At 34.5% G+C, this 23576-nt stretch overlaps 1 protein-coding gene across 2 annotated transcripts in view; it reads left to right on the top strand.

Moving 5' to 3' along the window:
• Positions 1 to 23576, top strand: part of LOC149785280 (rho GTPase-activating protein 5-like) — a 188509-nt gene that overhangs the window by 80568 nt on the left and 84365 nt on the right. For both annotated transcript variants that reach the window (XM_089979150.1, XM_089979151.1), the window contains exons 12-15: positions 9091 to 9254; positions 11877 to 12054; positions 13716 to 13918; positions 18843 to 18923. In XM_089979150.1, coding sequence (XP_089835276.1) covers positions 9091 to 9254; positions 11877 to 12054; positions 13716 to 13918; positions 18843 to 18923 — 626 coding nt within the window. The remainder of the gene's footprint in view (positions 1 to 9090; positions 9255 to 11876; positions 12055 to 13715; positions 13919 to 18842; positions 18924 to 23576) is intronic.

Raw genomic sequence — 23576 nt, forward strand, 5'->3', positions numbered from 1 at the left:
TTCATTTTTGATCAAACCTAGAATGTAGGTTTATCTTATTATGATCTTTAAGATAAAGAATGAGTGACATACACAGGGATCATGCTGGGCTTCAGCAATGTTGCAGATTGCGATTTTTTTTTTATCCCTTATTGGCGACAAAAATATACCATCTGGCAATTTTTTGGGCAACAGCATTTTTGGCTGTTAAAAATTGTATATACATACAGTCTTAGGTTTCGAGTGGAAATATTCAAAGGTACCATGACAGGAAGCTGCTAATTTGGATATAAAATTGCACTGGAATCTTTTGTCACATACCCAAATCTCTTGTTAAATTGACAAACCACCGAAACACTGCATTGTTATATCATAATCTGCTTATGCTGATGTCTAGCCTTAGTACTACTGTATGCTGTATTATAACGAAAATAGTCATGCTACTTCACTAGCTACAATCTACCACCTCTGAACGACTACTTGTCTTAATTTAATTAAATTTCCATTGTTTATTTTTTCTCTGTTCAAATCCTATAGTACAAGCCACATGGGTCATATATAGGCATTTACTCATTTTATATTAAATATAAATTGTTCATTTAAACTATAATAGTAATTTTATTTAACTAAAGTCTGTTCAATCCTGATTATTGAATGTTCTGCACCTTAGCTGTCATTAAGAAACTTCCAGACAAAAATTATCTATCACTATGGACTTTTACATTGGTGGCCATGTACTAAACTCTGGTCAAAATAAGAGCTTGTTGAGTGGGACTGTCACAATCGATGGTAGTATGATTTATCAATATGCGTAGCTTTCATTGTGACGTCACAGCATGCGACGTTCAATCTGGATTGTACTGGATCACACCTTTTGGTTCATTTTGTGCAAAAATGTCTACTTACTTTAACATAGATTTTGCCATATGCAACTCTTGAGGCATCTAAATAATGACCTTCTAAAGGATTATGGATGTATATGAAGCAAAATGAAGTGAATACTTGCCACTTAAAGGTATGTAGAATCAAATTCTAAAAAATGACACCCATTTCTGAAATAATCCATGTTGAATGCCTACATGACCTGTGTGACTTGTACTATAATCATAGACTACAGGTCAGTTCTTAAAATTTTCACTTGACTGCTTAATTTCAATATAATTTTAGTCCCCCCCCCCTTTATATAAACAGCTGCTTATGTTGACAGTATTACCTTTGTCCAGAGGATGTTGAGATAAAAAGATAGAACTGTATTATGAAAATGGTGACATATTTTGAAAATTGGTGACAATATATTAAGGTTGCTGATTTTTTGGCGAAAGCCAGTGCCATCCTTGCATACATGTATTTTAATGAAGTTGTCTTGCATCTGCATGGCTGAGTGTGTTTCCATGCAGTGGGCAATATTTCTGGTCTGATTTTGTTTCCATGCAGTGGGCAATATTTCTGGTCTGATTTTTTTCAAGTATCAGACTACCATTACCAAGATATCAAATGATTTATATGAGCAAGAATGATTTATATTAATGAGCTTATATTGCATTTGATGGATGAACTTGCTACAACTCTGGAGGCCATATTTCTGATCATTTTTTGATCAACTTGAAATATAAGTGTGTATCATCAAAATCTGATGAAGCTTTTATGATGAGTGAGATCCACATCAGTTTGATTGGCTTAGCTTATTACCATTCTGGAGACTGTTTTGGATAAAATTTTAATGAAATTTGGTAAGTGTCCATATATCAGTACAATCTCTGATGAATATATCTATGAAGCAGATCTATGCATATTGATGACATGATCTTGCATGTGATTAGATGGACTTGTCAACAGTCTATTGACTTAATTTCAAATTGTTATCAAACTTGTATAATAATCTTATTTCATCAAGATGTTGGATGACTGATTATTGGCAGGATCGATCCTCATTTATCAGTTGATCTTGTATCTCATTTGCTGAGGCAGTTGCCACTCTGGAGACTCAATTTTGATCTGATATTACTCAAACTGGATAAATAAGCTGGTCCTGGACCAGCTAAGTATAGTGAGATCTGTGCATGTTAATGAGGTGCTGTTGCATCTGATTGCCTGACCTTTTTACCTTTCTTTTGACTTTATTTCTCATCCAGTTTTCATAGAATAGATTTACATCATCAAGAGCTTTGATGATTTAGTTATGACCAAGATCAATGCATGTTAATTAAGCCGTTCTTTTGTATGGAATTTTTATCACACTATGGTAAAACTGGTAAAATTGACATGATATATAGTTTGGGAGACTATATAGGGTTGTGTAGTTACAATACTGACTTGCTTTTTAAAATGGTGAACTTTTATAATACTAACTTGCTTTATAAAATGGTGAACTCTTCAGGTATGTAAACCAGGTGAGAAGTATCAGAGTCTCTTGTTTTTGCACACTGCAGATTGATTCAGCAAAGCATTACATTTATTAATGTGTTTTACTCTATAATTTCCTTATTCATTACAGTGTTTTATTTCCTTCTTTTTCAGGTATCATATCACAAAAATGATGTTTACTACCCCTACATACTTGTCCTCAAGTTAAAACAGGAATCAGCCTAACATATGTTTGTTGTCCTTGAATTATTCAAAACAAATTACCTGACTTGTTTCTTGCAGCATACTCTCTCATAGTAGTGATTCAAATATTAGGATCCAGAAACTTTTTATGTGTTTCGACACATTTGTGAACTTTGTTATATTGAAAGAAATGTGACGTCAGGGGAGAATCATGTGTTTTATTTGATTTGCTTTTTACTGAGCATCCTTGGAATGATTTTGTTTTATCTAGTATCCATTGAATGGTTTTATTTGATCTGTGCTTTACCAAGCATCCACTCATTGGTTTCATTTGATCAGTGTTTTATCAAGGATTTACTGAATGGTTTTATTTGATCTGTGCTTTACCAAACATCCACTCGTTAGTTTAATTTGACCCGTGTTTTACCAAGGATTCACTGAATGGTTTTATTTGATCTTTGCTTTACCAAGCATCCACTTAATTATTGGTTTCATTTGATCTGTGTTTTACCAAGGATTCACTGAATTGTTTTATTTGATCTGTGCTTTACCAAGCATCCACTCATTGGTTTCTGACATTTGATCAGTGTTTTACCAAGCATTTACTGAATTGTTTTATTTGATCTGTGCTTTTCCAAGCATCTACTCATTGGTTTCATTTGATCTGTGTTTTATCAAGAATTTACTGAATGGTTTTATTTGATCTGTGTTTTACCAAGCATTCACTGAATGGTTTTATTTGAACTGTGCTTCACCAATTAGCCATCGCATGTTTTTATTTGATCAAGCATCTAATAAGTGGCTTTATTTTATGCTTAATAAATAATCCAAATTTGTGTAGTCACCTGGGAAAAGGAAAATGGCACACTGTATCAATGTTTGTATTTAAAACAGTGTTGCTGTATTTGGATTATACGTAGCGATGACAGTATATTTTAAAATAACCACAAATACTGGTGTACAAGTCAGATCCAACTACAAACTCAGGGTTTTCGATAGACAAATACCCTTGCGTTTTTAACGCACTGAATTTAAATATGACCCATTTTTGATGCGCAAACATTTTGACTTGTGCATCGCTTTGACGCATGTAAATTTGGGCTGGAGCATCAGTCTTAATTACCCTTGATTTGCCTCCGGCTTAGTTTCTTACTAAGAGTATGATATCCATAACAAATTCACTGTAGGAGGCATTGATTGACATCTACTTGTGAACAGTTTACACTTTGATGGCCAATAATATTGCACCAATGGAAGATATATATGAACTGGTCAGAGCTAGCACTTGCAACTGAATTCGGTTGAATTGTTTTGATATTACGTTTGAAATTTATGATAGAGAAAGAGTAAACAATTATGACACAAATAGACTCCCCTTTGATCTCATATCAGAATTGGACATAAATTATAATCATCTGGTCAGAATTTGAGCATATGGCAGTTCGTGAAGGTGGTTGTCAAGGTTTGGACCAACTTGAATAATGTTATTGGCAATTAATTCACTTCATTTGGCAGAACGTTTAAAACTTAAGATTCATTAGTGACTGCACTGGATTCATTTCTGATAAAATATTGGCATTTGATTGCGCTTTAAATTATAATCAGTTAGACAAAACAAGAATATTTGGCTTGTTAAGCCAGTTTTGAGCATGGGATTATGTTTTATTGGTGATTAATTTTCTTAAATTGGCAAAATGTTTAAAGCTTCAATCGTTTTAATTAAAGAATCATTCAGAAAAAATTGAATGGATAACACTCAGTGCTTACATCTGAACTTTAAGATCACAATGTTGCAAAGATTATTTAATTTTGTCTGACTCAGTCTCGGAAATGACCTGCCGGTGATAAATTTTCTGACTGTCAGACTCAAAAGAAACATAGTGTTAGCTCTGAAGAGAAGGAGAGTCAATTTAGCATTTGCTAGGAAATTAAAGAAAAATTGGAGGGGTGGCGTATATGTCTGGTGCCCTCCCCCATAAGAGAAAATTTAAGAATGAGTGGAAAAGTGAACTGAGAATTCTGTGATTTACATCCTTGATATCTGAATAATATATAACATTCATAGTTGTGTGGGTATATATTTTCATATACAGTGATTTGAACAGTTGATAATAGAATATGCTGAGAAGTTGAAAATATAATAAAGTATAAAACAATCCTCTGTTTCATATACAAAATATACACACAGGAACACAGTTAGAAAGAGAAACACTTTCATAAACTTCAGATTGTATGTTTCTTACAAAATACTATACATTTATTTCTCATTCAGCATCAGACAAGAAATCTTAAACACCATTTGTTTCCACCAATAACAGGGAAGCACACTCATGACTGTTCAAAAGAGATGACTCTCAAGCTTTCAGTTTTGACTTGAGATTTTAATTTTGACTCTTGAGATTTTTGGAGTCAAGGGTCAACTGACTCTTCAATTTTTAAATCTGTTGAGAACCCTGAAAATGTACAGATCCCTATTTGCCATCACACAGTGCACCAGTAGATCTTGGTCTGTGCATTTTGTTAGGACTAATCAGTAGAACAATCAACAGACACTCTGATCTGCAGGCACATTTTGAGATGACAGATTAGGATCCATGTTGTTTGCAGTTGGGCTTGACTTATAAGCAGATGTATACAGTTATCTGAATGAAAGAAATCCATTTTTTCTTTCGAAAACCTCACTAGCTTTCAAATACCAAATACTCTTAAGGAGCTGTGACATATACTATGGAAATAAAAATTATTGATTTACATTAAATAAAAATCAAAAGCTTTTTGTCTGAATGATTAAACATGATGCAAAAAATGTACCTACAACGATTTTTATTATTTCTGTAATTTTCCTTGTGCTGTTCACTTGTTCTATATACATTGCAATTATTCATGATATAGATTAATGGAAAATAGCAATTTATATGGAAGAAAAAATAAAGGGCAGTTGGAATATGATATTAAGGGATAGATGGAAAATAATGTTTTACCTGGAGTTTCCCTAGAGTTTTGAAAGCATCTTTTGAAAATTGTCACAGTTATGCATTAATAGTAACTGTGAAGAAAATAACAAAACTACATTGCAGTAATTTTGCATACCTCACTTGGGACAATTATGCATCATCATGCTTTTAATTATACTGATTTTAACATAACCATTGCCAATTATCCAAGATGACCTCCCTCCACTTATTAAAGAAATTTGCTTGCGTGATACAATTTTGAAGAAATTACATAGATATAAGTAGGATACTTTTTTGGTATTGGCACGTCATAACGAGGTGTGTTGCACATCACTTTTTTCAGTCTGGTCCAGGTTCCAAATCAGGCTTATATGTAACTCTAAGTGTATGGGCTGTAAATATTTTGCTCAAGGTGCATGGGTATCTAATTTCATAGTTGTCACTTTAGGGTCAGAAAAGGGGATCATTATTAATTTTGTTTTTTGTATGTAACTCATAAACTTGTAAATACAGTGTTTGACATTAAACTTGGTATAGTTGCACATCAAACCTTTCATAAGTTGTAGAATTATAATACCCATATTCATGGATTGTTAGCTCACCTGGCCAAATGAGCTTATGACATGACTTGCTTTTGTCATTCATCTGTCAACATTTGCAGTTTTCAGCTTATCAAAAACCACAGGACCAATTTGAACCATGGGATAGATTTTTTGTGCAACTTTATTTATTGGCTCCCACCATGTATATAAATTTATGTTATGCTGTAATGAAGGAATGCATCGGTTACTAAGGATTTTTTTAATGTGGTTAAAAATGTATTTAAATGGGCACAGAGGGAAAGGATCTATATTTGATGAGAGTGAAGGTTGGTTGTTTTTTTATTTCAAGTGAAAAGGTGTACCCAGCAGCACTTACACCTCTTCCTCAATAAATCACACATACTGCGGGCCAGAAACATAGACCACACTATAGGCAAGGGCGCATGTTACTGAGGGACCTTCCAAAAAGTCAGTAATGCTATCCTCACTGGACATTGAAAAAACTGGGGGGGGGGTGACAACAGGGCTCTCAGCTGTTTAATTGCTGAATACTCGTTTTATAAATGTGTTTCAAACATTGTCAATATAGAGCTTTTTCTAATGAAGTTGTTTGTTTTTGTGTTCAGATTTGATTTTCAAGATATCCAACCTCTTAAAGATCATTAACATTATTCAGACTGTTTTCAACAACCATCACGTGTGCATGCCAAAAAAAGCCATTGTGTATTGAATAACTGCGTTTTGTTGTTGTTGATTTACAGCCAAACAAGATCATTTTCTACAGAAACAGGGGACATTTATTTCACGAAATATCTGCCAATTTAGAAGCTCTAGTTGGGGCCCTGAGTGGCTAATTTAAAGTAGTTTAATTATATTATTTTCACAGTGTAATGTATGGGTGTTTGATTGATCAGTTGAAATAAGTTGACCTGACACAGCATTGTGTCCACTAGCAGACAGGAGATATGCATTCCATTTAACTTTTCTTTTATTCAACCCTCTTTATTTGATTTGATACAAAAGACATTATTAAAGTAATAATACAAAGCAGGTCTGCTTATAATGCATATAATTCATTGCAACTAGTACTTCCGCTAGTCAGATATCAAAACACTGTTTTGACCTTAAGTGATACATCAAGATTTCTTTTATTAATTTTGAGTACTGCTCCAGTGGCCTAGTGGTTAGAGCGTCCGCCTTGGATGTGGGAGGTTGTGGGTTCGATCCCCTGGCCAAGTCATACCAAAGACTTAGAAAAATGGTACTAACAGCAGCCTCACTTAACCTCAGCATTAAGAGGTTAGTGTTAGGACTGGTCAGCCTGGTTTCAGGATAATGTGACTGGGTGGGACTTAATGCTGTATGTCTGTGGCCCCAGTGCTAGACATCATTATAAACTGTCACACTGCAGACATCGTAGCAATATGACTGATTTTTTTTTAAAGCTACGTTAAAAATCCAAATCAAACACACACACACACACTAATTTTGATCATGATTTTCTTTGCATGCCTTTGTCTATGAATCCATTATTTTGAGTACTTCATAACCACATTAAAAAAGTGGCTACTATGACCTGTATTTCATCATTAAATGACTTTGAGCTATGCTTTTAGGCCATTTTACTTTTAGAATTGGGGCCCTGAGTGGTCTGAAGCACTTACTGCTCCAGATTATTGTCCTTTCACTTCATTCAGTGTGCTAAACTAATGTCGGTACGTGAGAAAGCTTGCCAGTAGCTTCTTATGGGTTGGTGGTTCTTCCCAGGGTTATCCCGGGTTCTTCCTCCACCGATTACACTGACCACCTTGTGTAACCAATCCTGTGCTGAAAAATGGTGTTAAACCCCAAACAACAACAACTTGTTGATTTATATACCTTTGTGTTGATTTTATGTGGTGTGTGACACCATAACCCCAAAATTTGGTCACTGGTGGCCTACATTCCATTTGTCATTGACTTTTCACAGTTGTTTATTTGCATCTCAAATACTTTAATGACTTTTAATCTGATGATGTCGTTGATGTTGTAATGTGGATATGTGTATTGTTTGCATGTAAATGTATATTCTCTGCTGAATTAGGAACTATTTTTGTTATGTATGTAAAGTAGTTCATTGTGTTTTATGTATTTTGTACCTTGACCACCAATGTTAAATAAAATTTCTTGTATGTAATTTTATTTTGTATTTTGGGATCGGTTTGTTGTACACTAATGACTCTACAGGTACACGTACATGTCTGTTTATTGATCATGATGTGTAGTAATCATGTTTATCTCTGTTTGGAGAGAGCTCTGTTTATATTAAATGTATTACATTTAATCCCCATTTAGAGAGTGCTTTGTTTATATTAAATGTATTACATTTAATCCCCATTTAGAGAGTGCTTTGTTTATATTAAATGTATTACATTTAATCCCCATTTAGAGAGTGCTTTGTTTTTATTACATGTATTACATTTAATCACCATTTAGAGAGTGCTTTATGCTGGGAAATGTCCCTTTATGGTAGTATCATAAAAGTGCAGAAAGACAACAACAGGCAATTTAATAATGTGAAATAACATTATAATTGGTTGTTTAGTGTCTATTCTAGAATATGCAATTTGCAGGATTCATGCTGATTTTTAAATAAAATTAGTTGAAAACTCATCCCAATGCACCAAATTTTGACATAATATTTTCAAGCCTTACATTTAGTTCTTGATTTCATATCTCCTTTATTCTGAAAATATCCTTTCTCCCTTCTTTCCTCCTTCCTTTTTTTTGTTGTTTGGGGCCATTAGTTTAGAAAAGATAAGGGTTCAGCATGAAAATCATACAGATTGTTTCGTAGCGAAACATGGATGATAAGAGCTGATGTTTTGCCATCCCTTTTGTTAATATTGAGTGACTTTTTACAGTTGTGTATGCCATAGTGACTCCTGTTTCCAATCAAACAGCAAATTAATTGATGGTAGATCTGGGTCTTTTTTAAGTTGGCAGCTGGGTGAGCTTTTAATATGTTAGTGTGTGTAAATGCAGGTTCTTTTACCATTGTCTGTACAGTAACATGTTCCTTTTCTCAGGGCATTCGCTGAGGTGTTGATACCAGCTCCTATGTTGCTGATACCTTTTGTAGAGCGAGATACCAATTTGAATGAAAGCAATCAGTACCTCACTGCTGGGAAAGAGTTGGCACAGTGTGTTCATGCTCGAATTATGGAGGCCACAGCTAGCTTCCATCACAAAAGTAAGTTTAATTCTGTATATTGGTGGTTGGTAGAACAATGTACAAGTCATCATGATAGTATATTGGAACTGCGGTAGGTCAATTTTGAAGTCTCTGAACTTAATGGAGCAAACATTTTAAAAAGTGTCCACCGCTTCTTCCTGAATTCCTAATTGTGAACATTTGTCTCATATATTATACTCAAAATATGTTCTAAAATGATGAACATGAAAACATTTTATTACGTATTTTTTGTGTTGTAAAACAATCTTTTCAGCTTAATATATGCAGGTAAATGTAATTAGCACTTAGGCTTTCAGATACATCCTGTGGAATGTTAGTATAATGAACAGCCGCAAAGTTAGGATCAGTGTGAAAAATTTTCCTGTCTGTTTAAGAGGAATAAAATCTTATGATTGTACGTTTTTTTTTCAATGTACAATCCACACTGAATTGATTTTTCACATGATTATCTCGGCTTGGCTGATTTCTGCAGTAGTAGTTTTGTATTAACACCACTCAAAATTGTCACACTGCAGACATTGTAGCGATATGACTGAAAAATTGTTAAAGCTACGTTAAAAATCCAAATCACACACACATGCACATATAACTAAAGATACAGACACCATCACAAGTACACAGTCAGTGGTTGAGTGAAATGGTTCTTGTGCATTAGTACTAGGTCAGATAGTGAATTAGGTGAAAATAAGCTGAATTGTATGTATTAGCTGTGTTAGAATCAAAATACTACAGGTAAACATCTCAATATTGAAAATAGGTATTTATCTCATGCAATAGATACCTATTTTTAAGTCATTATTTTCTGTTTGAATTGGTATGCTGTTTCTTGATCTTACCTCGTCTCATATTTATGAAACTTATTTCAGGTGAAATTTTTTATATATTCATTATTTTGCATTATTGTTTATAAGTCAAAAATTTTGAACACTGAAATGTACTAAGGTTACGGATGTTATCAGATGTCGAGAGTTAATAGAAAATGTCATTGATGTAATTCAAAGAAACCATGCTTGCATGTTCACTCAAATTTAGGATTTTAGTGAATATGGGATCTGATATTTAACAGCAAAGTGCCATTTCAAAAAGGTGCTTGGGAGAAAAGCAATGTTTAACAGTGCTATTTGCAGATTATAAGTGGTTTGCAGAATCTTTGCCATGAACATCTTACGTTTTTCAACAACTTACATGGGATGAAAACTATTTAGTATTTCAAGGTTCTGCTGCAGCTGCAGTGTGTTTGACTTTGCCAAAATACTTTGAAATTAAGTGAAAATTATTTGCAACCTTTTTCTTTCATCAGGATTGAAGGAATGCTAATGGTAATTCTCAGTATATTTTGGAAATGTTATTTTAGAACCAGTTATCATGAATAAATCAAATGCTACTGGTAAATAGAGAATAATTTCTTAACTGTACCTAATAAGAAATTGTGCAGTTTTCATTGTATGCAGTATTACTTGTTTTTTTCAGAAGCTAATTCAATTCCTTATCTTCGAATAGTTTTTATACACCTGCCATAAGGTAAAGTATAGTATGTTAGGACATTGTCCAGCTGTCTGACCAGTTTTGTTCCTGCACAATAACTTGAGTTGTCCTATATCAACAGTTAACAAAGTTTGCTTCTGGCTTGCATTTGGGGTAAGAAGGAACTATGTCATTTTTCTGCTCAAAAGCTCAAAGGTCAAGGTCAATCAGCTCTCTACCGTTATCAGATTTTGTTGAAGCCTTTGCACATGGGGTAAGGAAGAGCCCTTTTGATTTAAGGGTTTAAAGGTCAAGGTAACTTAATAAAGGAAAATCATTCTGCACAATAACTCAAGTTCTCCATCTGCTTCAGTTACCAAACTATGTGAATATCTTGCACTTGGGGTCAGAAAGGATCCTATTGGTTTGGGGTTCAAAAGATTAAATGTCAAGGTCATTGAATGATGTTTGTTTTGTCTTTTGGGGATTTTAATGCCATTTTCAGCATGTGATATACTATACATGGCAACCAGTATATCTGATGAAGGATGAACCCAGGAAAACCTGGGAAGAACCACTAACATACGAGAAACTGACTGAAATAATAAAAATTGTTCTGCACAATAATATTAGGTCTACATCACATACTTGGACTGAACATTGTTCGTGGCTTGCACTTGGTAGGAAGATGCCTGTCCAGTTTCTGAATCTAACGGTCAAATTTCATGTTTACAGTGACTGAAATTAGAAAATTAGTTTATGCACAATAACATAAGCGCTACATTGCTACATTAAAGACTTGGACCAAACTTTGTGAATGGCATACACTTGGGTTAAGGAAGAAGCCTATATATTTTGGGGTCAGAATGTCAAGGGTCAAGATTGCTGTGACTGAAAAAAGTAAAGTGGTTTATGCATTTCTAGACAAAATACCTTGATCAAAGTTTGTGGTGGGCTTGCTTGTAGAGTATAGAATTGGTCTTTGTTTTGGGGTCAAAGGTCAATGCCACTAATAAAATAAGTTTTGCACAAGACCTTTTGTTGTAAAGTCTCTCGATGAAAATTTGAGAATATCTTATATATAGCATAATAAAAGAAACCTATAGAATGCTCTCATTTGTAATTCATTTTTTCTTTACCCATTTCCTTTAACAGCAGCACTTCAGGTGTATGGCCCATTCCTAAAAGAGATTTGGGAGCGACGAGATGGGGATGACTCTGAAGGAATGTACTTTGAGGAACCTAGTCCACCACCAGCATATGACCGCATGATTGGACGACCACCAGCACCGCTTCCTAACTACAACACAAACAAGAGTAGCACCAGTAACAGGTCTGGAATAGCTCGATTAACCCATGATCTTATTTGTTGACTAATTTATGTCCACTTTACTGCCCTTTTACATCATTTAGTTATGAGTCCAAGTTAAGTGATTGTATGGTCCTTCGTCTGGCCTGCATCATCTGTTCACAGCTTCTTAGCAAGAATTACTTTACCAATTTGTACATGATTTTACATGAGCTATCTGGCATCAGGGTGTTTCAAATCTGTTCTGTGGTTGCTATATGTCATCCAAAATGGATGATATTTTAAGTATAGACAACAAGCATTAGACAACTTCTCACAGACAGCTCAGCAGAATTTGTCAGAAGTATCCTAGCATGAAGTTTTCAAATGATGGTAATGTACCATAAAATATATTAGCCATTACTAAAAGTAGATAAACTAATGAATGATGTCTTCTCATAAATAGAATTTTGCGGAATTTGGCATAGCATCTTGGCATAGAGGGATTTAAATTTTATACAATTGATACCAAACCATCATTATATATGGATGTCGTTACTAACCAGAGGTCAAGGTAGCCTGATAATTTTTACCTAGTTGACATCTACATAGAATACCTTGTTTTGACATCTTCATCCATATTTGATGGCACATATGTACTTTGAAAGTCCTCATTGCTAGAATGCTTCTTGTGAAAGATGGACAAATTCTGTTAACAGTGTTTGTTCTTTTTTTTATTTTTAAGCTCTAATGGTCATTTGTCCATTGTCTATCCATCGATACTAAGCTACTTGGAGGAATGTATGAAACTTGACACGCATATATGTCATGGGTTGGCTAGGGGTTTTTTTTCACTGAAAGACTTTTTGCAATTTCTGGTTGGTCCTTAATGAAAATGGCATCACTCTGACATTCAGTGTGGCTGCTACATTAACATCATGAAATTCTTTTTATTGCTACTCCAGTTGGTTGAATATCACGCTTACATCAAGAATAAGAACTATAATTGTACATTTAGTTGAATTAAGTCTATTCTTAAGACGAGAAGAACCTTTTAATCAGTATTGTTATCTTGAAACGATGATATTAGATGAAGATGTTAAATGCTTTGAAGTATGCTTTGAAGTATGTAGCTTTCTTACTACACACATTACATATACTTCTCACACAATGTAGTCCCCCTCTGGAAAGGCCACCCATCTTATAAGGCCACTTTCCTGGTGCAGAAGGTGTGCCCATATAAGAGGTGGAGCACTGTACTAGATACAGTACTTTGACCAGACTTCATAAATGGTTTGCATTTGGGATATTGATTTCAGGTCAAATGGTCAAAGATCATGGCTACTGACTTGAAGAAGAGAAACGGTTTCCATAAAGAATATTTTGTTCTTTATCAGTTACTTTGACTAAATTTTATTGATGGCTTGCATCTTGAGATGAGAAAGACACCCATTTGTTTTGGGGTTAAAAGGTCGAAGGTCACAATCTGAGCTACTCTACTGTCCAACCAATGAAAGAAGGTTTTGCATAAAAGAAGTATAATATCATTTACCACATGGTAGGTGTGCAGTGTACTGTATATGATACTATTGTTCAGCATGTTAATCATGGAAGGTCATGAAAGTAATCTTAAAATGGGGCTCTCCTTTTTTTTAATGAATATAATTTGTGTATACATATCTTGCATGTACTCTTTTGTTCTGCAGCCAAAGTACAGAAGACTCGGAGCCTTTGTATGATCAACCAATGCCATACCACCATCCATCCGATAGTGAACGAGCTTCCTCTCCCTCTCCGCCACCTGTGCCATTATCAGCCCCACCACCTGAATCAGATTTGTACAGTTCTGTGCAAGGTGATCAGCTTGTTAAGCCTAGCATGTTGAAAAATCGTCAAGGGAGCATTGTAGGTGAGTTTAAAATTGAATGATATTATTGACTGGGTAAAGTGATCTGTTTTTTTTTAGGCAAATATTATGTGTGTTCAATTTTTAACAAATATTAATGTTATTTAGAGTCAGGAATGATATTACTCACTCTGAACATTTATGAATGTTTTCAGAGTGCAGTTAGAGATAGTAATTGTTCAAATCAAATTCACCCTATGTCAAGATTCACTGATTTTGGAAATATTTTACCCTTTGAAACAAAAACAAAAAAGGTCCAGTCCAAGTGCAAGTCACATGTTGACTAGTCTTGGTGATCAAAGTGGCGTGTGGTATTTTAATAGAGGTATTTTTAGGTGAACACTGCTGCTTAACAACTTTTTCAACAGTTGTAAATCTGGGCTCTTTGCTTAATTCTGCTTACTTTGTTTGCCTTAAAATAAATCTGGAAATATTTGCATAGGTAAGTGCCTTTAATATTAGCATCTTCCCTAAACAATGCTTAAGACTGCGAAGTATCTTTTTTGCCTAACATTTCAGCCCATGCTGTAGAAAAGCAAAATTATGTGACTATTATGATGATGTGACAACAATATATTGATAAAAAGAAGAAATAGGTTTTGCATGCTTGACATTATGGTAAATGGGATAGTCTGTTTAAAGCATAGGTAATTTGACATGGTGATTAATGGGGATCGACTGTTTAAAGTGACTTTTTTTGCGATTTTTTTTCTTTCTTTTTTAAACCATGGGTTTGAAAAGTGCTAAAAGTGCTAGGGTCAGCAATGAGGGCAGGGACCATCAGCTGACCAGAAACACATCTTTTTTGCCTAATGGGAGTAGACTGTTTAAAGTGTAGGTAATTTAAGACTAGTTAATGGGGATAGTCTATTTAAAGCATTGGTAATTTAACCTTGTGGTAAATGATGATAGACTGTTTAAAGTGTAGGGAATTTGACAGGGTGGTTAATGGTGGTAGACTCTTTAAAGTGTAGTTAATTTGAGAGGGTGGTTAATGGTGGTAGACTGTTTAAAGTGTAGATAATTTGACATTGTGGTTAAAAGGGGATAGACTGTTTAAACCATTCGTAATTTGACATGTTTAATGGGGATAGACTATTTAAAGCATAGGTAATTTGACATGGTTTTAAGGTGGATTGACTGCTTAAAGCCAGGGTAAATTGAGATTGTGATAAGTGGAGGAGATAGGCTGTTTAAAGTATAGTAATTGTATAAAGGTGAATTTTTTATATAAATGGAATAAATGAAAATATATCAGTGTTTTAGAAAATGTGTGAAAATTGGTAACAGCTGGATAGGTTTCTGATAATACACAAAATATATTGCAAAATCAGGCTTTATGTTGTCCATTTGAAAGAATTCACGTACTTTGTTTATCAACTTGACATTGCTGTCCACTTTGAAAGATTTATGTGTTTTGTACATACCTTACCACTGTAGCAGCAAAGTCATATTTCATAGTTTGCTTTAAAATTTAATAGCTTTTTGGAGTTCATCATTGCTACTGTAGTAAAACTGAACACATATTACAGGCCCTGAAAGGGAGCAATTTCGAAAATCTTTCCCTGTGTTGGAAAGTGAGGTGTTCAAAATGCGGAAGAGTGGCATTATGAGCCAAAGCATGACTGAACACCTAGACTCGGAGGCAAACCAGCCTCGTTATCAGTTCAGGAAGTCACGAAGCATGAAGCTCGCAGTAAAGGATGAACTTGAAGGTGATTGGTGGAAAAATATGGTTGTTGTCACTTTTCAATGGGGCTTTTGGTGCTTAGCTTGATGTATGGTTGGTTGCACTCCCATATTCTCTCTCATCCAGAGAAAACCTTGCAGATGTTTGCTTTTGCTTCTTTTGAGTTTACCTCTTTTGAAGTCTCTGGTAGCACAATGTTTTGTACTGCAAAAAAATATATATTTTCGTGCTTTTCAAATTTCCTTTCAGTACTATTTGAAGCACTCTTGTTACAATTGTTTGCACATTATTTGCTGAAAATGGTTGTCTCAGAAAAAATGGGAGACACGGCCTTGTTTTTCTGTTACAGTAGCTGATACTAGCACTCCTGTTATCTTGTCTTTGTTGATTTCTTGGAGCAGAATCTTTCTAATCTCTTAAGCCTTTTGTTGCAAAGTTGATTTTTTTGGTTTGTCTTTGTTTAGGACGTGTGCATACCTGCTTCTTAATGTTTGTGCTTCACTTCCTCCCACATATCAACAAGTTCTGTCAGAATTACCTGTAATGTATAGATTTATAGTAATAATTTGTTCTCCATAGCATTTCTTTTAGAGGAATGCCAGTATGATCATTTTTGATGTCTTAGTAGTTTTATTTTTATCTATACTAACAAATATAGTGTTGATATGGATGGAAAACACATTCATTTATAGATCTGCTTTCATCCTAGGCATATAGGTCCTTATTCATAAAAGTATAAATTTTCTCATTCTAATACAGGGTTTACACTGCATCTTAAAAAGTACTTGAATTTCTCTTCATCCTTGAAAAGTGCTTGAAAATCATTTTTACCTTGAAAAGTGCTTGAAAATAATACTCTTTCCTTGAAAAATATAAAATTAATCAACAAGTGAATGTACAAAAGTTTCTTTTCTTACCATTACGTCATGTAGTCAAAATAAAACTGTTTGCTGTTGGGTAGTTTATAACACCAGACCAATCAGATATCTATTATTGCGCACGAACCTGATTATAGAGAGCATTAAAAAGTGTCTGAATCTTTTCCAATGATCATTCTTCTTCGTCGATTGATTTTCTGTGGCAGCAGTACATCTTTGTACTTTTTTAAATCATGGTGAATCACCTGTTCAAACTCTCGAAACAAAAGATAATGAAAATATGCACAAAAATAGTCACAATTTGTTCTTATTGTATGTCTAAACTTGTAATTTTCGGCATACCATTTAAAATTTTGAAATCTGCTGGAAGTCTATTATTGACTTTTTTGGAGTCGTGACCAAACTTTGGGGATAAATTACGGCTGTATTCCTGTTAACAGAAAGGCTGCTTGCTACACACTGTGTTTACATTGATTTGTAAATGTACCTGTAAAATTTCGATGATTGATCTCACGACAGCAGATATTAAAAGTTATCATAAAGTCTCAAGCCTATTGCACAAATATTAGGAAGCCCCTTGTCAGGAAATTATAGCATTCTCACTAATCCTTTAAATGGCTACTGATAAATATACCTAAAGTGCACTGGGCATCGGGGTCCTTGAGAAAATTAGAAAAAGTTCTTCAAAAGTCCTTGGATTTTGTGACACCAAAGGTGTATGATCCCTGTAATATAACAGCAAAGTTTATGTTCAGTTTATGATTTTAAAAGGCTACAGGTTTGATAATCACCATGGCCAGCCCTGGTTGGTTGTTTTGGTGTGTCTTTTTGAAATGCAGTTATCTCCCATTTCCTTGGCACGTATTGCCAATAATATGCAAAAAGTGCTATTAAAACCCACAAAACAAATAAAAAGATAATTTTGACTAGTGATAAAAAAGTTAGAATGTTATTCATCAGGATCACCAGGAGTTTAAATGTTATTGACTCAGAAACTAAATATAATTTTAAGATTTACAAAAAAATGAATGTCTTAGAAAACATTTGATATCCTTTTTATTGTTAAAATAAGTATTACCCTTGAATATGCTATGCCTGTTTCAGTGGTGGAAAATTGCTTGATGATGCTTATCCCAGTCTTACAATTCAGACAATATTGAAGATTTAAAACTGTGTTGCAACAAAAAATAAAGAAGTTAACATTCACTTCCACAGTTTAACCCCCAAAAAGGTCAAGTGTTCTAAGTCTAATCTCAAGGTATTCATTTTTAGTGTTCATAACCATATCCAAATGTAAATCTGCAACAGTTCATCTCATTGCTGCTTATTTGCTGTCATTCCTTCTTCAACACTGTCATTGTCCGAAACTAACAGAAGAGTTGGGCCTTCTTGTATACATTATGTATGTTGCTTAGATTGGGCAGCAATGACTGTAAATCAAGGTGCCTTTCAGGTTACAAGTCATATGTAGCATTTATCATATGTGAAACTGTTTTCTGCACCCATACTACATGTGCATTAAATGGGTTAATCCTGGAGAAAGGTTTTGTTTATTATTTTGCCTTTCCTGCTTCTTTTACATGTTTTTGGTGAACATTTTTTTCTGTGCTTTTGTGCCCTTGGTTTTTAATGTTTAAGAGGCTGATTTTACCTGTTGCCTTTATTGTGTTTTTGTTTGTTCATCCACATATTTAGACTATGCTAGTAAAAGCAGTCATGATCATGTTCATTTTGTGTGAATAAAATGGATAGATTAAAGTGTCTGAGGCACCCCCTGTAATTTAGTCTGGGTTTGCTGACCAGCTTCACAAAATCTTGTATGAAAAACCTAGATTTTGACCAAATCCAGATGAAAATTTGACCATCACAATAACAGTTTCATATATTGTGCAGTTGTTATCTATGTCTGTAATGTAGGGGTTGTTTTAGTTGGCAGGTCTGAAGTCCTGGCTATACACTTATCTGCAAAGAATATAGGACAGATCTAATACAAGATATAATATAACTTGTCTTCTTCATTTCATATGTTTGCTCTTAGGTCTGGGTATGTTTGTGAAAATGAGAGCTTGTTTGTATTATGTTCTTTTGGATGAATGTGCCCAGTTTGTTTTATTGATCGTTGGTTGGAGCTGTCCCATATATAAATTTAGTGGTGGCAGAAGTAGTTTTTTTAGTGCTCTTTATTCTATGTAATATCTCATTGTAGGGTCACACATAGGTGTAATGGTACATGAATATTTTTTTTGAGACATGTTGCATTTTATTTTTTTACTGTCAGAGGTAGAATATTGTTTTCCTGTAATTTTTTTCTTCATTAACCATATTATAACCTTGTCGTCTGTATTCTGTTTGCTTAAAGCATGGGCAATTAATGAGCCTAAGCGACAGATGAAATCATCCACATTTCCATGCACAAATCAAGATACTTCAAGCCAAGCGGGTGATTAACTTTTTCTTGCTAGCTGCTTTTCTCTCTCATGCTTTAATAATAGATTTAGCAGTAGCTTATAGCTCCAAGAAGAACAGTGAGAATATTAGAACATATTTTGACCTTACATTTTCTATTATTTTATAATCAGGAGATAGTAAAACAAAGAATTTCTAGTGTCCCATACAGAGATGTTCAGACATAAATTATACTCTTTTATTAATCAGGATAACCAAGTTTATAGACTAATACTTTGGGGGGTATATCTCACACATGAATGGTGCAGTGTACATATCACTTTTCTGGAAGAGACGGTGATGATGGCATTGGTGACCACAGTGTCAAGGTGCCAGGTTGCTGGCTTTGAAAGTCACATATCTTCTGCACCAGTTGCTGTATTTAACTAAAAAATATTACTTCCTGTCTATCCAGATATGCTATGAGCTTCTGTTTTATTTGTTTAATCAGAAAGCTGTATCATATTCATACCATTTATGGGGGAGATATTGTGTTCAGCAGAATGCTTGTGATCATTGAATGGCAGCAATGCTGGAAATGAAAGTAAATAATCTCAAATCCTGCTTGCTCAAAATACTTGTTACCATATTCATCATTTCCAGTTTTCTTGCATTTGAATTATTTTATTATGTTTCCATTTAATATACTTGATAGCGACTGGAAATTCTTTGTGCACTCTGTTAAGAAACGCTTTTTAAATCAGTCATTAGATATTATTCCTCAGCTGATCGTGTCTTCTTGGATGCTATGCTTTGTTATGTCATAGGAAAACCATAGTTACAGTTAAACATCAATTATCTGTATATCAGTTATACAGAAAGTTTCATTTACCTTTCTGGATGGTCATAATTATATTTTGAGCTGCTTTTTTAATTCTTTTATCATCAGGTTTGGACAGATTTGTAACAAGTTGAATATTTTGTATGAGCAAATAAAATTTTAGTAACTTTCCCAGAATATTGTGTAGAAGATGAAAAAGTTCATATCGTTGTACATTTTCATAAAAATTTTGATTATGGGCAAGTAGGCCTTTTTTCAAGCCCTGATAATTATTGTTAATCGGCAATCAACAGATCTTCACGCAAAGATCTTTTCTTCAAATCTGAGAAAACCATTGATGTTTGACTGTACAGACATACATATTTAATGAAATTAACATGATCTAACAGGTAGTTCAGCATGTTGGACAGAAACATTACGTCAGAATGGAACTCACACATCACCCATGGCAAAGGGGTTCTGGGGATTTGTGGACTGGTTCTCTCTTTAAACCTTTTATTTTATGAAGAAAAAATCTCAAATAGAGAACCAGAATAGTTTATATGCCATAGGCAGTGTTCCATAGCTTGTAGATAGATTTAGTTTAATAGAGAGGGAGATACTTCATCTGCAGTGTATCACACAAGGAGTGAATGTTAAGCATGACTTATTTCATGTGCATTTGAAATTCATTTCAGATATTCTTCCTTGCTTGAGTAACAGTTTCCCAACAGTTAATAAAACTACCTCATTGGTACCATCAGCAACAGAAATGTAAAATTGCATTTTACGCAGTTCTAGCTGTCTTTTTATTACACTTAAGCTAATAAATCAGTTCTAGTGTTCAGTACTCCACAAGGTAGCATTTTGGGGACAAAGTTTCCCTTTATCAAGAAGGTGGGTGGGTGTTGTTGGTATATTCTTTGTTTTTCTTTTATGCCATGAGAATATGCCATATGCTGAAGTTGCTCAGACTTGCAAACCTGGCCTGATACTCACAGAACATCGCAACTTGGTGAGCTGTCACACACAAATAATACTTAGCCTGTTAAAATCATGATATTTATTTTATTTTGATGAAATGAAGTATCTACGCAAGACATGTTTTGGACCTAAATGTGTTACAGGTCATCTTATTGCATGTAAATTGATGCAGTTGTTGGTAAGAAGTTTTTTAAGAAGTCCTGAGTTTGAGCAATGGTAATGTGCCTTTAGATTTAAAAGTTAGTGAATATCAGGCCTGGCAAAGAACATGTTAGCTTAGACCACCTGTAAACTTTTTTCTGTTTGCCTTTGGCCACCTGCTGTCACTGCCCAGTATCTGGTCTTAAATGGTTGCAGCCTCTGGAAAGCCAGTAGATATTCTGAAGGCCAGTATAACAAGAAACTGCCTGTATGTAAATTACATGCATATCAGAAAGTGCAGAACATCTATACAAGTCTTTAATTACATTTGGTGGGAGGACATACAAGACAAATATAGAACAGATTGCAGTTAGTAGGGAAGATATATAAGACTATAGCCGATTACTGTAAGTTGGTAAGACACACAAGATGATTCAACAGATTCAGTAAGTAGGGAAGACACACAAGACGAATATAGAACAGATTACAGTAAGTAGGGAAGACACACAAGACGAATATAGAACAGATTACAGTAAGTAGGGAAGACACACAATACAATATAAAACAGATTCAGTAAGTTGGTAGGACAATCAAGATGAATATAGAACAGATTACAGTAAGTAGGGAAGACACACAAGACAATATGGAACAGATTACAATAAGTAGGGAAGACACACAAGACAATATAGAACAGATTACAGTAAGTAGGGAAGACACACAAGACGAATATAGAACAGATTACAGTAAGTAGGGAAGACACACAAGACAATATAAAACAGATTCATTAAGTAGGTAAGACACAAGACAATATGGAACAGATTACAGTAAGTAGGGAAGACACAAGACAATATGGAACAGATTACAGTAAGTAGGGAAGACACAAGACAATATGGAACAGATTACAGTAAGTAGGGAAGACACACAAGACAATATAAAACAGATTACAGTAAGTTGGTAGGACAATCAAGATGAATATAGAACAGATTACAGTAAGTAGGGAAGACACACAAGACGAATATAGAACAGATTACAGTAAGTAGGGAAGACACACAAGACAATATAAAACAGATTCAGTAAGTTGGTAGGACAATCAAGATGAATATAGAACAGATTACAGTAAGTAGGGAAGACACACAAGACAATATGGAACAGATTACAATAAGTAGGGAAGACACACAAGACAATATAGAACAGATTACAGTAAGTAGGGAAGACACACAAGACGAATATAGAACAGATTACAGTAAGTAGGGAAGACACACAAGACAATATAAAACAGATTCATTAAGTAGGTAAGACACAAGACAATATGGAACAGATTACAGTAAGTAGGGAAGACACAAGACAATATGGAACAGATTACAGTAAGTAGGGAAGACACACAAGACAATATAAAACAGATTCAGTAAGTTGGTAGGACAATCAAGATGAATATAGAACAGATTACAGTAAGTAGGGAAGACACACAAGACAATATGGAACAGATTCAGTAAGTAGGGAAGACACACGACAATATGGAACAGATTCAGTAAGTAGGGAAGACACACAAGACAATATGGAACAGATTACAGTAAGTAGGGAAGACACACAAGACAATATGGAACAGATTCAGTAAGTAGGAAAGACACACAAGACAATATAAAACAGATTCAGTAAGTTGGTAGGACAATCAAGATGAATACAGAACAGATTACAGTAAGTAGGGAAGACACACAAGACAATATGGAACAGATTACAGTAAGTAGGGAAGACACACAAGACAATATGGAACAGATTCAGTAAGTAGGGAAGACACACAAGACAATATGGAACAGATTACAATAAGTAGGGAAGACACACAAGACAATATAGAACAGATTACAGTAAGTAGGGAAGACACACAAGACAATATGGAACAGATTCAGTAAGTAGGTAAGACACGCAAGACAATATGGAACAGATTACAGTAAGTAGGGAAGACACAGAAGACAATATGGAACAGATTACAGTAAGTATGGAAGACACAGAAGACAATATGGAACAGATTCAGTAAGTAGGGAAGACACAAGACAATATGGAACAGATTCAGTAAGTAGGGAAGACACACAAGACAATATGGAACAGATTACAGTAAGTAGGGAAGACACACAAGACAATATGGAACAGATTCAGTAAGTAGGGAAGACGCACAAGACAATATGGAACAGATTACAGTAAGTAGGGAAGACGCACAAGACAATATGGAACAGATTCAGTAAGTTGGTAGGACAATAAAGATGAATATAGAACAGATTACAGTAAGTAGGGAAGACACACAAGACAATATAGAACAGATTACAATAAGTAGGGAAGACACACAAGACATTATGGAACAGATTACAGTAAGTAGGGAAGACACACAAGACGAATATAGAACAGATTACAGTAAGTAGGGAAGACACACAAGACATTATGGAACAGATTACAGTAAGTAGGGAAGGCACACAAGACAATATAGAACAGATTACAGTTAAGTAGGGAAGACACACAAGACAATATAAAACAGATTCAGTAAGTTGGTAGGACAATCAAGATGAATATAGAACAGATTACAGTAAGTAGGGAAGACACACAAGACAGCATGGAACAGATTACAGTAAGTAGGGAAGACACACAAGACAATATAGAACAGATTACAGTAAGTAGGGAAGACACACAAAACAATATGGAACAGATTCAGTAAGTAGGGAAGACACACAAGACAATATGGAACAGATTCAGTAAGTAGGGAAGACACACAAGACA

The sequence above is a fragment of the Sinohyriopsis cumingii genome, chromosome 13 (assembly GCF_028554795.1).
Source record: "Sinohyriopsis cumingii isolate HCF-2022 chromosome 13, ASM2855479v2, whole genome shotgun sequence".
Taxonomy (NCBI): domain Eukaryota; kingdom Metazoa; phylum Mollusca; class Bivalvia; order Unionida; family Unionidae; genus Sinohyriopsis; species Sinohyriopsis cumingii.